Raw genomic sequence first — 16,330 nt, 5'->3', positions numbered from 1 at the left:
GGAAACTGTATCTATCTATCTATCTCAGCTACAGGTAATGTCAAGAGTACAGGTTCACACTTCTTAGGTCTAAAGGGGAAGATCAGATCTGAGTACAAGAATTGCGCTTTACCCAGCCATATTTGCAAACTGCGATTTAATGGTCAGTGAAGCCATACCTATACACCATGGTAAAGATTTTTTTTTTTTGACATTGCTTTTTGCAGGCCAAAAGAAATCTCAGGTACTTAATATAATGATGAATTATTTCACTGACTCTGTAATTTCAGAAATCTTCAGCAGTAATACTGCATTAATAGTATGATGTTCACATTGCTATTTTTTTGTTTTCAAGGTTTAAATGTTGTGTGCAATGCAATTTAGCACACAGGTGTTTTCAAAATGTTTTACAGCTGTTTCTAATTTGTCTTTCTCCACAGAAAAAAAATACCCTTCACTTGGCAGAAACTTTTATTTTCATTAAATTGATATAGATCTAATCTATATTAAGTATATTTATTGTCCATATATATAACTCGTTGAATGTGCTCAAAGAATTATGGAGTCACTTCTGCCTAAGAATATGGACCAAGAATATTTAAGCTGAATTGTTTTACTTTGTTGCAGACCAAAAGCTGAGATAAAGTCAGGGCTTTGCTGCTGAGTGATACTTTGCTATGCTATGCTTGCTATGTCTGTATATGTCTGTACTACTGTCTGCTCTACAGTAACTTAAATTAAATCCCATAAACTGGGATGAATATATTGAAATTCTTCATTTCAAAGGCAAAAAACCTTGCAGAACTTGCAAAATTTTAACTGAGGTTTCAATACTAAACTTTTTGAAAATATTTCTATCCATTTTTTCATGACTTCTCAAAAGTAGAAAGTTGCATAGAAGTACTTTGAATTTTCAGCAAAATAAGACTTTTTTTTCTGCTTTGACAGCCCCAATCAGGTCAAAGTTTATTTTATTTTAATTCTAAAAAAGTCCCAAACCTAAGCTACTTGTGAGTAAGTTTGTTTTTGTGATGTTCAGAAGAACCTAAAGCACTAACTGGAAACATTATGTTCACTCTGACGCCTTTGCATAAACAAAAATCAGTCTTGGGTCAGCTTTACAAAATTTTTTTTCTAAAATCTTGAGAGATGCGACCTCCTGCAGTCTGTTCTGACTGTGAGGAACCACGATGCAGTTGGCATACCACACAGCACAGCACCTTTAAGTGTAAATAACAAGCAAGCAATTATAAGCAAAGCCCTTTTCTCAGGGTTACTGAATGGTGTTTTTTAGGAAGACTTAATGTATTGTCAACAAGAACCTTACATTTCATCAGTTTGACATACGCATCTTATTAGCAACACCCTTAAATTACTCCTGGAATTGTTATCCTTCTAGATGGTCAGACCATACTCAGTACTACAGCTGCTTGAAAGGGTTCTGCTGAAACAGCTTTGTTTAAAAGGAAAGTGGACTTCGGATTATGTGGAAATCTTTCACTCTTCCTAAAACATCCTATTTTCACCTCCACCCTCGCAATTTTTGGCTTTCAGTATTTTGTAGATAGCAATCTGAAAGCTATTGAAGTGGCACAGAAAGAAAGAAATCATACTTGTCATTGTTTTCCCATGGAGAATAGCTTGTTTGGTTTTTTTTCCAGTAGGCATATAAAAGTATGCAATAAAGAAACAAGTATCTCACTTTTGCTCCCGGGTAGCCAGGAAGACCATGTGGTCCTTGATCACCAGGTTCTCCTTTCCTCCCAGGCTGGCCAGGGGTTCCTGGAAAGCCAGGAGGGCCAGGGGGGCCAGTAGAGCCCCTTCTGATTTCGTCACCCACAAGGCATTTACTGCAATCCCCTTCCTCGCCTAAGGAAAGGGTTGGAAAGAGAAGAAAGAATGCTCTGTCACAACAAACAGACGTTCAGCTCTATCTGCTTTATATATAGACTTGAGAATACTTGAGTAGTTTCTCAAATACTTTAGAAAGGTACCTTTTTTTTTTCTTACAAGAAACCAACACGATGTTTCCTTGTTGTGTTAGCCCCAGCTCAAATTCATCGGTCCCCGAGCACGTCATACTTCAGTAAACTCAGACTGAATACAATGGGAGCTTTACACAACGCCTAACAGCAGATCATCTATCGAGTTATCTGTTACAACCTACCTTTAGGCCCTTTTTGTCCTCTTGGCCCAGGGAAGCCTTGCAGGCCAAATCGACCTGGCGTCCCCTCCTGTCCTTTTAATCCAAAGAGAGAACCTAGGAGTTTAATTAAATAAAAATATAAATTAATCTACTGTAGATCTACTTTTCTCCTCTTTCCTCCCTATTCCTTTGAGCTGCACTGCATCTGCCCTTTTCTGTTTCCCCTCATGTCATTTACTGTCTAACCCAGCCCGTTCTTATCTACCCCCTGCTCTCCTCTTCCTCTTCTCACAGCTTCCCACACCCCTTCCCAGTAACCTCCATCTGCTGTGGCAGATGATCCTTGCCATTCTTTGCTCTCTCTCACCCTGAATTCCTTTGCTCTCCTCTCTCAGCACAACCTACTTTGCAGTACCACAGCCCGCCTGCTCTGGATCACCTCCTGCACACCCTTTTCTCCACTCCTGCTCTTGCACTGCAGTGTGGTGCTTTTCACAGAGGCACGGCACCGTCTCAGTCAGAAGTGGCCTCTGGAGGCCACCTGGTCCAACCCTCTGCTCAAAGCAGGGCCAACCTCGAAGTTACAGCAAGTTGCTCACGGCCTTGTCCAGTTGAATATTGGATGTCTCCGAAGATGGAGAGCCTACAACCTCTCTGTTCCCGTGTCTGACCACCCTCACGGTAAAAAAGGTTTTCCTAATACCCAAGTAGAACTTGCCTTCTTGCAGCTTGTGACCATTGCTTCTTGCCCTGATGCTGTGCTCCTTAGTGAAGCATCTGGTACCATTTTCCCTCTGATCTCCCAAGAGGTAGGAGACAATAGCAGTAAAATTCTCCTTAGCTTTCTCTTCTCCAGGCTAAAGAAGAAATCCAGCTCTCTCAGGCACTCCCTGACACTCATATCCCTCACCCAGCCCAAAACAGACCTTCTTTTCTTTCAAATGTTGCCAGGAATGTCCAAAAACCATGCAAACCTTTCTTTTGCTGATGAGCACATAACACTTCTCCCCTCTGTGTCCCCTCTGCCACCCATTTCATTTCATACCCTCAGTCTACTTTCTCACTTTGCCTTGCCAACAGCTATCTTTAAAACAAGCAAAGATGGTCCTGTGAGTTCTCATCATCTCTCTTCACGTACTTACCAGGGGTTCCAGCAGGACCAGGCGGACCACGGAGTCCCGGTGTGCCGTGCTTCCCCGGAAAGCCAGGTGGGCCCACCTGATAAGCAGGAGATCCTAATTCACCCTTTTCGCCTTTTGGTCCCATCTCTCCAGGTAAGCCTGGCTTATCCCCATCCGCTGAAACAGAACCAGGGAAGAAATTCAGAACAGTTCCTGAATGATGCTGCTCAAGGAGCTGTAGTGTAGCAGAAGGGGAAGTTCACGCCACTGCATCTAGCATGCATGGAAAAATGGAGATATTTAGCATAGAGCAAAAATGGTAACTGTACTTTTCACGTGAGCAAATCAATAGCAGTTACTGAAGCAAAGCTCTGTCATCACCTCTACTTCAGTTGTTTTGCCAGAGCCCCATCGAGGCTGAAGGAAAATGCTCCTCTCAGTTTTTACTCCCGCAGTTAGTTATCTACCACTCTGCACTGCATATTCCATGTCTGCACATCTATTTCCCCCACTCCGACCCTGTACCAGTTAAAACTCGGTATAAAGTTAAGCTGTTGGAACATGCGTTGCTGGGATACTACCATCAGAGAATCCAGGAAGACCAGGCAGCCCACGATCTCCCTCCTCTCCTGGGTCTCCTTGTAGTCCAGAAACACCTGGGAAGCCTGGATCTCCTCTTGCACCTGAAAGATGTGCCCGATCCCACAAAACACATGTTAATGGGATGCTGTTTGTGACCCATAAATGCCAACTCATAATACGTTGCAGATTGCTTAATTCTTAAAAAGTAAAAAATGAGGAAGTTCAAGGGCTTCAGAATATTAGAATTTAAAAAATTAGAATTTAAAGTAATTTCTTAAAGGCAGCTTTAGAATTACAAAAACCTACTACCTCATGCTGTCTCAGTCTGAATAAAGAAATATATCTGAGAGATCTCTGTAAAGCCTGAATATCTGGGAGCTGAGCATGGCCTGTGACAGGAATGGTGTGGAGCCACCAAGCCCAGAAAGCAGAACACCTCTCAGCTCTCACTAATGTACTGCTAGAGCTACACTGCTTCTGGGAAGCACAGGAGACCAGCTTTCTGTGGAGTGGTCCTCCTTTTGCCTCCAAGAAGTTGCCATTATAACAGACGTGTGATACACGAGCTTTCCTCTGCGCCCCGGTACCAAAAAGCATCTGCCTGGGCCCAGCTATTGCCTGCAGAAAGTATCTCCCTTTTGTCAACGGTCAATGATGCTAGAGGACATGCTGTGTGTCCAGTCGCCTGCCTGCTTCCTCCTCTCTCTACGCAGTCTCTCCTGCTCCTAAAAGCCTGGCAGGGTATTCGGGGTGTTCTGAACAATGTTTTGGACCTCTTGCCCCTTTTCTCTGGGAGGAAGGCAACCATTCATTGCTAGACTCTCTGGCTTTCAATAAGAGTAGTATCTTATATGTAATCTTCAATACAACTAGTAAACTCAATAGTATGAGGACACAGGCTGGGGCAATGGCATGTGATCATCCCTGCTGTTTGCTGGCACCTTCCATGGCATAGTTTTGGCCTTGGCAAACTGATAACACCTTCTATGCACTTCTGGTCTGGCCAGCCAGAGCCACCCACAGCTCTGTGGGACAGCTGACAGTGGGTGCTGCAAGCCTAGTGAAAAGATCACAAAGGAAATTTGTCAATTTAAAAAAGGAAAAAAAAAACCCTCTTCTATTCCTTAAGGCTTTTATAATGTGGGTTTTTTTTTTTCTTTCTAAATACTAGATTATAAGAATGGTCTCTGCTGTGTTGCCACTGCTGCACTTTATCCAGAGTCTCTGAAGCAGAAGCCAGAAGACAGACTATCTCATTCTTCCTTTCACTGGACAACCGTCACTTTTTTAACTTGTTTGTTCCCTGTGGACACAGGAACGCATGGATGCCTTTTGTATAGCAATCCACTTTCAGCACAAAAGGTGATTTGAGCACTCTCTTGGAAGGCAATTATACCTCCCAGAACAGTTTAGCAAACCACAGTTTTTTAGGGAATTGAATTCTCAGGATTTCATGCTTTTGATCTATGTAGAAGGTAGTAAAACGCAGCTAAGATAAGCAATCTAAGAAAAGATGACGTACCCTTCCTCGGGATGCGGGAAGGAAAATAGGAAACTGGTCCTGGAGGACCGATCTCGCCTGGCTCCCCCTGTTAACAGAAGTTGAAGTATCACATCTAAGCACATTATTCTAGAGAATTTCTTTTAAAGTGGAAAGGTACGCCGACGAAACACAAAGAAACAAACTTTCAAAAGCACTGACATGACTTTTAAGAAATCTCAGAGATTTCAAGTTAAGAACCCACATCACCAGTTCTACAATGATGACAAATACAATTGTTACTACACGACAGAAAAGAAAGCAAAATGACATCTGGTTTATTGCTTCTAGGAAATGAAAATAAAGCACTACCTTGCTTCCCCTAGGACCATAGCCACCTGGTGGACCATCAAATCCTGGAAAACCCTGTAATACACATAAAAATGATTGACTTTTTTGTTATCAGAGAGAGAATAAAATTATTTGATCTGTAGCAGCTGGCTTCCGCCGATGTTAGTGTGAAAACTATGCAACAGAGCTGAGCAGTTTGCCTCCCTGGGTTGTAGTAATTAGAGTAATACCATTAAGTCTCCTCATGTTTTGATATTCCATCTCTTGGACCAAGCCTAACTCCCGTCACAGGCCAGAGGGACCAGCTGTGGTGCAGGCTCTGTTGCCCTGGCAGTGGTGCAGATGGAAGGAGAACCTACACTCACACCATCCCAAGGAGGCTGCAGGATCGGGGAGGAGAAAGGGGATCCCCTCCATGCCAGCTGACCCTGAGACATGTGGGCCAGGCAGCCAGAACACACCAGCCTGCTGCAAGAAGACTAAACGAGTCTGAATCATTGCGAGTGGACATATTTTCACTGGAATGTAAACAGCGAGCAGCAAAATAGCACCGAAGAGCACAGGTCTTCTTTTGCCGTTTTCCAGGCAGCTGGAGGCTGTTTGGCCAAAGAGGGGTTCCCCAGCTGAATGAGAAGAACTGGAGAAGAACCAGCCGAAGGTGCCTTCATCCAACTCTCCCACCCCCGGGCATGCCTTATCCCAGAGAAAGTCTTCCATCCCTACCCCAGGAAATGTTATAATATTCTTTTATAATATTCTTATAATATTCTTTTCAAAGGTTTGAAATCCAAAGCATGTGGATTAAAACGTGTGGTAAAACACGGTTCATCCTACCACATGAGAGCGTATTTCAGCTGCTGGGGGTACACAGAGCTAAGTGCAGATTTCAGTGATGCTGACAGAGAAGAGATGATCTCTTCTGTGTGCTTTACTTGGCTGTTTGACAACTTTTGTTCTCTATGGAAAATGTTCATATGTACTCTGGAAAGAGACTAGTGTTAAAAAGGAGAGTTTTTAGTAGAAAACAGTGGCCAGGACATCAATCTACATCAGTTAACAGAGTTTCACTGAAACCAGTAGATTTGTATAATTCACACGAGTAATATTATTAGCCAGCTTTTTTAAAATTCAGCATTTCCCGAGTTTCACAGTGGATACAACTCCTACACAGAACCTGAATGCTAATATACATCTCTGTAAGTCACTTACACAATTTTGAAGCACTACAAATACCACAGCTCTCAGCAAGATGCCACAAACTGGACCGCACGCTCCAGAGACCTTTCGTTAAGGGCAACTGTACATCACACCATCAGAAAAGGAGCCTCTTGAGTATCAGGTGTAAAATCTCTTTACACTAGGTGGAGCTGGTGGTCTAAAATGTGAAGCCAGCAGCTGCCTAATTAACTGCGACTTCATCTGCGTGCGCCCAGGACTTAACCATCCTTCTTTCTTTCTTAAGAATCAAATCACTCAAAAATCAACAAAAAGGAGGTCGTTGTGAACAGCACATCGAGTCGGCTGTCCCCTGTCATACACACGTTATGCAATGATACTCCACCCAAACCAATGTACCTTCTGCTGAAATTGTTGCCAAGATTCACCCTCAGTAAGGGGAAGCCATTGACCATTTCTGACTGGAGCATGAACGTATGTTAACGTCAACCATTGGGCTTCAATGGGCTTTGCACCAGCCCCTCCACATATGTATTACTGACAGCATATTCACTTCCATGCCACCAGGTTTTGTGATTGGACCAAACAGTTGTGCAAATGTTATTTTTCGTATTTCATGTACTTTCACATCTCATGTGTTTCACAACAATGCTGCGGTGGCAGGGCAAATCCTTAAACAACTAAGGATGGAGAAGCATGGAAAAGTCACGCATCCCACAGCTACTTGCATGCTTCATGAAGTGATTTCTAATGCTGACTGAAGAAGCCTTTTTCTAAGACCAAACAGAAAGTATGAGCTCTTCTGTGTCTGACAGAATGCTATTTTTAAATATTTGGGTGTGTTTCCATGGGGACAGGGATTTAACTGGTATATTTACCAGTTTCCTTCTTTTCTTCTTTTGTGATATTCAAGATAACCATACATCTCAAACACATCTGGAGAAAGCTACTGAAAAAAGTAAGTTTCTGCAAGTAGGAAGAAAATTACAGAAATCATGGTCACAGTAATGGAAGAATGAAAATGACACCTCCCTGTAGTGCTCTTAAAACATGCTCATGTTTTTTTTTAAGCAAACCAGACTTTAATTATAGGGCTATTTTTTTTCCCACTGATGAGGAAAATAACTGACCCAAAATTACAATGACGGATGAATCCAGATGATATTTGTTAGACTACAGCTGGTAGTCTTCACAGACTTTGCAGGCAGAATTTGTCCTCTACAGTTTACTTTTCAGACAGATTGTCTACATATGTGTTAGAAACAACAGTCTTGAATGAAATACTCACTCTTTCACCACTGAGTCCTGGAAAACCGTTGATGCCAGGCAGTCCCTATGAAGGCACAATAAAATTAGCTAAAAAAAATGACATTCTAACATCCTAATCGTTAAGAACCTTATTATTTCCTAGATAAAATAAATCTGACAGCTCGAAACTCTAACAGTAACAGTCAGAGTTCAGATACTTTTTCAATGAGATTCCTGTATGCTGCAAACAGAACAGGTCTGAAATCTAATCAAGTACTTGATTTTTATCTTTTAATCAATACACAGTAAATTGACCATGAAGATTTTAAAGATGGCTGAGATTTTTTTAAAATGTATGCTGAGTACTGTTGTCACTCTATTTAAGCACTTCAGAAACACTGCCCCAAAGAAAGCATCCATAGATGCCACAAGGTAGTAGTATTTAAATAAGCATTTCTTCTGGGGTCACAAATAACTGGAGCCCAACTCATGTTTGTTAACCGTGGTCTGAAGAGAGCTAAGATGGCAACAGTGAAATATAGTCTGTGCTGAAGACCGGGACAGCAGCTGTGGTTAGTGAGCACAGCTTTAGGTAAGAGATGTAGAAAGCTTCCCAATGATGGTATAGGCATAGTTGTGAGTACCGTGGGGCCCTCCTCCCACTACCATTTCAAAATGGCCTTTCACTTTCCTGTATCAGGCAGTTCAAAGCTAGCAACCTGGTGGGCTGAAGAACTATCATTCCTATGGTTTGTTAATGTTGTGTTGTTGTGTTTTGTGTCTGAAGGCAAACTCTCAGCTTGGATTTTCACATTCAGCTGGGTGAATTTTACTTTTAATGAGTGACTCACCCTTTGTCCTGGGAAGCCCATTACCCCTTCTTCACCTTTTTCAGGAGCGTAGAGAAGTACACCCTAGGAAACATTACAAGTCAATTCAACATATTTCTTCATTATGTGCAAAAAAACTGTAACACTGTTTTATGGAAGCTAAACAGGAAGAAAACATCATTGTAACACATGGAGGATCTAATAATAGCTGCATGTGAAAGAACTGTTGTCCTTAAAATTAAGTGTAATGTGCTTGCTTCATTACAATAGCAGGAGCAGGCCATTAGGGAGAGGACAGGGTTTCCCTCCTATCATCTCCTAATTCCTTATTTCTTCTGTGGCTGCAACTCTGAAGAAGAGCCAAAGCAATTGTTCAGCTATACAACCAATTAAGCAACTGAGCTTATGCCCAAACTGTCGCTTCAGAGAGCTATTTGGCAGACACAGGCATGCTGCTATCCACCCTACTATAAAAAAAAAAGGGGGGAGAAACACATATCCGCTTTTCCTACATCAGCATAAAATCTACAGCTTTCCTAAAGCAGTCAACAAAATTCTACATGTGTAAAATCTGACCACAGCTGAAGACCTGTCTAGCAACTGCACATGGAGGGCATCAGGGTTCTCACACTGTGACCTTCTCCCATAACCTTGTGGAGAAGCTGACCGGACCATCTGAGAAAATAAAGCTCTGCAAAATGCTCAGTGAGGCATCCCTAATTGGCAAAGACTGTATTTTAAACCACTCTGGGAAGTAAAAAGGAACCACTCAATGGCAAAGCTATTTAGACAGTCTAGAGGTTGCCTGTGAGTTAACTGAACCACATTCAGTCAAGCCTGGTTGACAACTTAAATGATACAGCAACACATGGGATTACTGTCCGCTTACTCAACAGACTTAATGACCAATGAGACCAAAAGTCTGTATGTGCGAGACAGTAAACTGAAAAGGATTGAGGAAATTTCCATATATACTTATTTAAGGAAATTTAGTGTCTTTTTTAAACATAGATCAGCAGATCTATGCCCAGGTGGCCAAGAAGGCCAACAGCGTCCTGGCCTGTATCAGGAATAGTGTGGCCAGCAGGAGTAGGGAAGTGATCGTGACCCTGTACTTGGCACTGGTGAGGCCGCACCTTGAATCCCGTGTTCAGTTTTGGGCCCCTCACTACAAGAAGGATGTTGAGGTGCTGGAGCGTGTCCAGAGAAGGGCAACGAAGCTGGTGAGGGGTCTGGAGCACAAGTCTTATGAGGAGCGGCTGAGGGAACTGGGGTTGTTCAGCCTGGAGAAGAGGAGGCTGAGAGGAGACCTTATCGCTCTATACAACTACCTGAAAGGGGGTTGTGGCGACGAGGGTGTTGGCCTCTTCTCCCAAGTAACTAGTGATAGGACGAGAGGAAATGGCCTCAAGTTGTGCCAGGGGAGGTTTAGATTGGATATTAGGAAAAATTTCTTCACTGAGAGAGTGGTCAGACATTGGAACAGGCTGCCCAGGGAGGTGGTGGAGTCGCCATCTCTGGAAGTGTTCAAGAAACGTGTGGATGTGGCGCTTCAGGACATGATTTAGAGAACATGGTGGCGCTGGATTAATGGTTGGACTTGATGATCTTGAAGGTCCTTTCCAACCTAGTGTTTCTGTGATTCTGTGATCAGCCGAAGTGAAGAGATTTATTGTTAAAGCTAAAATTAAAAAATGTGTGAGGAAAATCTTATTTCAGTAAACCAGTAAGAGAACGACTGATTGCACTGTGGAACCATCGCATGTCACGTTGTTCAGTTTTTCTAAAGCATCAGAACTGGTGTCTCTGCTTATGTTGCTCCATATCTATATTGCATCATTTCAATGAAGAACGCACCAGTATTAACTCCAATATTATTATTTGTCTTTGTTTTTCCCCACTTGACTTACTGGAATTCCAGCTTCCCCTTTTTGACCAGGTTCTCCTCTTTCACCCTAACAGTAAAGAAAAAATATTCAGATATGTTAGGCATTCCCAATTTACATTTCAATAATTTTTTTAAAACACAAAGTGACAAATGTTTATCAAGAGAAAAAACACCACTCTTGTGCTATTCTTTATTCATACACTTGTCATATTAAATGCATGTTTTCATAAGTTTTTAAAGATGCTTTTTAAAAAAACAGTAATTTTTCTAAAAAAGGTTTCTAGGAATGTGAACACCCCAGGTTGTTTCCAGACTTGTTTATGAGATGTCTGGATGGTGAGTGCCTGATTAATGTCGATAAATAAATGCACATTCTCCCATTTTTACCAACTGATCATCTATGAATTATCTGATCAAAAGTAGGAGTTCCTGTTAGGATGAGACAAATCATAGCCTAAGGTTGACTCGCTATATTGACGGTATCTCCATTAAATATAAAGGTTCTCCAGATAAGTAGCTCCTATGCAGACATCTCTGCTTACTCATGGAAATCCCAACGTGTATATTACTTAATGCAGACTGCAGATTGTCAAAGGCATTTTTAGATCTTTCAGTACCATATTAATTTACTTCTCTTACTGCAGAAAATGCATGAGCCATGTGAACTTTCTAATTTCAAATTTGGGATGAAAAACTACTGGTCTGGAGGTTGGCGTCTGATACAGAATATACGCATACAGGGTGTAAGTACCTCTGCTCCCAGCAAGAATGAATAGATGAGAATAAACTGCACCTTGCTGTTGAGGATTTCTCCAATACTTATGAACAAGCCTTAATTGTAAGTATACAAATATGTGCACCATATAGGTAAGTTATATAAAACCCACAATAATTCAGACAGCTTCCCTAAAGATATGTTTCCTTTACAGGAAGAAAATTTCATTCACTATTATGAAAAATAAGGTATTGAATGATTTCTCAGCAGGTATTTCTGCTTGTAAAATGAGAAGATGCAAGTGATGGCCAGTAGTTGCACACTCACACAAAAAGAACAAATTTGCCTAAGGTACCTCTAGTCTGTGAGAAATGCTTTCTTGAATTACTTTAGCCACCATCGTTTCAATAAATACTTCATGATCCAAGCTGTAGGAAAGTAGCAGATTTCTCTTTTGATACACTAAAGTCTTCTAAGTACTACATGTAAAAGCACATTTGTACAATATTTTCCTTTTGGTACTGCAGAGGTCTTAGTTCCTTGTGTATTGTGGCAAAATACTCTGTAGTTACCTTGTGTTTGTCAGAGGGGACACCTATCAGTTCTCTTGTAGGAAGCCCAGGTGGACCTGGAGGACCTGGGGGACCCTGCAGGAAAAGCATAAGGGTACATTCACTAGCAGTTATAATACCTTGTCAAGTTGTTTATCAGCACAGGGTCTAAGGAACTGCAACAAAAGCAGCAACACAGATTTGCCCCTGCTAGGAGTGTGGTTCTAAACCTCTGAATAAATTGATGGCAAGACAAATTTATTTTGTGCTGGGATTAACATATAGCAGTACTTGCTCTTGCCCTGCATGTTTCCAGAATGATGGTAAAGATTATTGCTTTATATAAAGTGGTCTGGCTCTATAAATTTCAGAAGTGTTACCTCTGATTTGTGTTGGTGTAAATGAGGGTACAGTTGGATGCAGACATAGAAACATAGAATCATGTAGAAGTTAGTTCAGCTACGACAATCCTTACAGAGATTATTATCACTTTCAAAGTTATACTTGTTTGTTTTTATCTTATTATGTAACACAATTGCAAATGAAGAGAGTGTTTAAAATAGGTTACTTTATAAATAGCAAATAACACCAACCTGTCATTTAGTAGTGATATTAATTTATTAGTTTTCCTTTACCTGTTCACCTTTTTCTCCATAGAAGCCAAGGCCCCTGTTTCCCTGCAAAAACAATAGGTGAGGACTTACAAAGTGTATGACTCAGTTTTCTAATGTAAAATTCAAATTTAAACACGCTTAAAGGCCTTTTGAGGCTTACAGGTCTGTAGGACACTACTGAAGAACTGCAATCAAATGATAGTCTAGGTTTACCTCAAAGTATTTTTATAGATTTAAAAGTATTTTTATAGACCCAAACATTCAGAAAGACAACTTTAAAATCTCATGCTACCAGCACTTCCTACAAGAGACTTTGAGTCATTCACTGAGTAATGTCATGAAAAGATCAAGCATTTCTTCTGCAAGTTTTTTAATAGCACTGAATGTTAAATAAAAATACCTAAGTCATCTGGAACAATGAACTCATATATTTTTTCCGCTGAGATATAACTGAATATTGTAAAGACTGCAAGGATTCTCTGTTCATAGGAAGCTACTGTGACAACAGTAGCAAATTAAATCTGGCTCTAGAACTGGCTTAATCGTTTCAGGGTAGGCGATCCCAGTGTAAGATTAACTTCTTGTGGTATGCAGCCAACACAGGTGGTCTTCTTGTGCTACACACCCTTGGTGCAGCCTGTGGTTCTTTATTTTACTGCCTTCAAGTGGGTCTTGGATAAACCTCAGCGACACAAAATCTACATAAACAACTCTGACACAAAGACTTACTTGTGGTCCTGGTGGTCCTGGGGGCCCTGGTGGTCCCTGGGGAAACAAAATAGGGGAGAGCAAGTTACTTGTTGCTTCCTAATCAATGCATCCAGGAGGTCAGTTACTTTAGGTCTGAAATGTATATATATATTTAGAAGGCAGAGTATTCCTCAGCATTCAGTGTGCTCTCGTCACTGCATCAGCTGCATTTACCGTTCTGAAAAATACCCTCCTAAGTCACATCGTAACCTTTCCTAACCAAATAACAGTCTCCCAGCTTACACCTAATGAAATCCCATTTTTATTTCCAAGTAATAAGAACTTGTGCTTTTGGATACTGACTTAACATTTTAAGCTCAGACCTAAAGTTAAGCACGTCTTTAAGTCCTTCACTGGACCGGTGTCTTAGTACTGCATCAGTCTGTAAAGTGCGTTGAGCTACCATATGCATCTCAGATCACCTATTTGGTATTTGTACAGAGTGAAATGAAAGGAAGATGGTGGGAAATGAAACTGTAACAGGAAAAAACGCTGTCAGAGTCTTGCAAGAAGAGCAGTAGGAAAGCCATCAGTTGGAGAGACAACCTGCCTTGCTTCGGTCAACGATGGTAGTTAACAGGCTCCAAAGGGCTCTACACGTTAAAAACTCTGTCAAATGTGGGAAGGGTGGGGTGAATAAGAAGCATGAGATGTTCAGAGAGGAAGGTGGTGAATAAGAGGCACAGAAAAGAGAGTGAGCTGCAGATTGAACCATCTACCTACTGAGGCCCATAGGGGATGTAACAGGGTTATAGAAAATCAAGCCCAAATTGCAAGGAAAAGATAATGTTCCGGCGGGACCTGACCTTGCTAGGCACCTCTGCCTTGCCATGTATCTTTGTGTGCATCAACGGTCAACGACTTCTGAAAAAGTTACTTTTGAATCAGTTTTGGTGAGTCAAGTAGTCTGTGAGCCCTTGCCAAAACTGCTGGGCAGATGCACTGTGCAGGGCTTCCCACTGCCTGGAGGCCTTGCAGGGACTTAGGGGAGCCACGCTTGCCTTCATGTGGGATCTAGGTCTTAGGGAAGAGGAATCATGCAAACTCAGACCTGGGAAATGCTCCCAGGTCCCTGCCACAGACAAGCCACGGCTTTAGAAATGGTAAATACAGTTGGATATATTTTGTTAAGAGCTGGAGGTGGTGGGGATCCATCTACTCTGAAAGAGGGTTCAAAAGACATGTTGCCAAGAGGGCAACCAGAGTGATGTAGTCATGGGACTTAGAAAATGTATGGTTCATAGCACTCCTAACGTCCAAGACAGCGTACTGGGAATACGAGTGATTGCAGGCTAGGCTCCTGTGTGAAGCTCATGAACTTCATGGGTTCACTCTAGAGAGAGAGTAAGTAAAGGACTGAGGAGATTTCCCTTCAGGAGGGCCAGAGGAGAAAGACAAGGTGCAGCTTACTCCAGATGCAGGCACTGCAGAAAATTAACTTTGGAAAGGCTTAGTGTGCTGTGGATTTTTACTTTTTTTTTGCGGCAGGGAGGGTGTCCCTGCAAACAGCTGTGGAGGCTGTGTGTAAGAAGCACTGAATATTTTTTTTTCTTCCCCAAATCAGTGATGTAGACCAGGTCTGAAGGGAAGGGAATTTTGACAAAACAAACAAAAAAGCAAATGCTATAAAGTTGTCTTACAGGAAAACAAAGCAAGCCTAAAGAAAATGAAATATATTGAATTTGAACATCTGCTTCTCACCATAAAACCATTAACCATTACCATGGTAATAAGACATGCAGAAAATGGTATCTGGAGAGAACACAATCTTCCCAAAGAACTATTCAGCAACAGTTGTCAACGTCAATGCTGTAAATGTTGATTTTGGAAAAAATGGCTCAAAAATAGTTTAAAGATAAAATTGTATTCTAAGTAATAATGAAGAATGTAATCTATTCAATCTCCTGTGGGAAGTGTGGAGAGCTAATATACATATCCTTTATGAGCAGAAAAGATAACATATTTAGGACCCAATATCTTTGATAACTCAGTGTAGGGGGATGTAGACTGGACTCATTCAACAACCTTTACAAAGACTCTTTAAAGGAGGTTAAAGAAATACAAAAAGCTTATGGCAATACAGGGTGAAAGAAAGTATACCTCTTTTTGCAATATCCATCCTTGCAGAATCAGTGTCCTCCAGTGCTTTTTATAGGATTTTGCATCCAAGGACACCTACTTGCTTTTACTAAGCTGTATTTTCTATCCATTTGCTAGGTTACAATCCAACATAATGGAACCTGCTGAGATGATTCTTCTGTTAGGCTTATTTCCTACAGAACATATTTTAAACATACTTACTGGTCTTCCTCGCTCTCCTCTTGGACCAACAGGTCCTTGAATACCCAGCGTCCCTGGAGGTCCCTTTAAATAAATTAAAAAAAAACCCCAATCATCAATTATTGTTATTCTGATATTGACAGTAACTATTGACACTTTATCACATTTGCTGTAATACTACTTACTTGAAAACCATTGAACCCCGGATCCCCAGGTTCCCCCTAAAAAAAAACAAAGTAAGAAATGCAATAAATACTATATCCAAAATCGAATAAAATCTTTTTCTCGCTCATTAATTTTTTCCTCATTCCAAAAACTAATCATACATACAGCATACAATGCTGTACAAACCCTTACATACAGATGCATTCAATACAGGTGTTTAGATAACTGAAAGTGGGTCACATGGATTTTGTACTTTCTATGTATAATATAGTTGCCTGCAATACAGTAGGAGGGTACAAAGTTGGCTAGTGAAGTGAAGGATCCAAACTACAAGGTTGAAATGGACAACAGACCATGCTTAATTCTTTTTTGAAAAATCTCATCTAACCAGTGGCTTACTTAGGGCTATAACCTTAGCTGAAATGCACAAGCTCATTTTTCATGAGTTGCATGG

The 16,330-nt window shown here is 41.2% G+C and overlaps 1 protein-coding gene across 1 annotated transcript; it reads right to left on the bottom strand.

Annotated features, from left to right (window-relative positions):
* Positions 1–1,051: 1,051 nt before the first annotated feature.
* Positions 1,052–8,955, bottom strand: LOC104621920 (collagen alpha-3(IV) chain-like). Its single transcript, XM_010288547.1, has 8 exons — positions 8,935–8,955; positions 8,150–8,168; positions 3,828–3,929; positions 3,268–3,423; positions 2,725–2,924; positions 2,147–2,218; positions 1,682–1,848; positions 1,052–1,199 (listed from the first exon to the last, which is right to left on the bottom strand). Exons 1-8 carry the CDS (start codon positions 8,953–8,955, stop codon positions 1,052–1,054), a joined length of 885 nt encoding a protein of 294 aa, XP_010286849.1.
* Between the last annotated feature and the right edge of the window lie 7,375 nt (positions 8,956–16,330).

Source organism: Phaethon lepturus, unplaced genomic scaffold (assembly GCF_000687285.1).
Source record: "Phaethon lepturus isolate BGI_N335 unplaced genomic scaffold, ASM68728v1 scaffold9736, whole genome shotgun sequence".
In the NCBI taxonomy this organism is placed as follows: Eukaryota; Metazoa; Chordata; class Aves; order Phaethontiformes; family Phaethontidae; genus Phaethon; species Phaethon lepturus.
The sequence above is the reverse complement of the archived record's forward strand: the minus strand, read 5'-3'. Positions and strand labels throughout refer to the sequence as shown.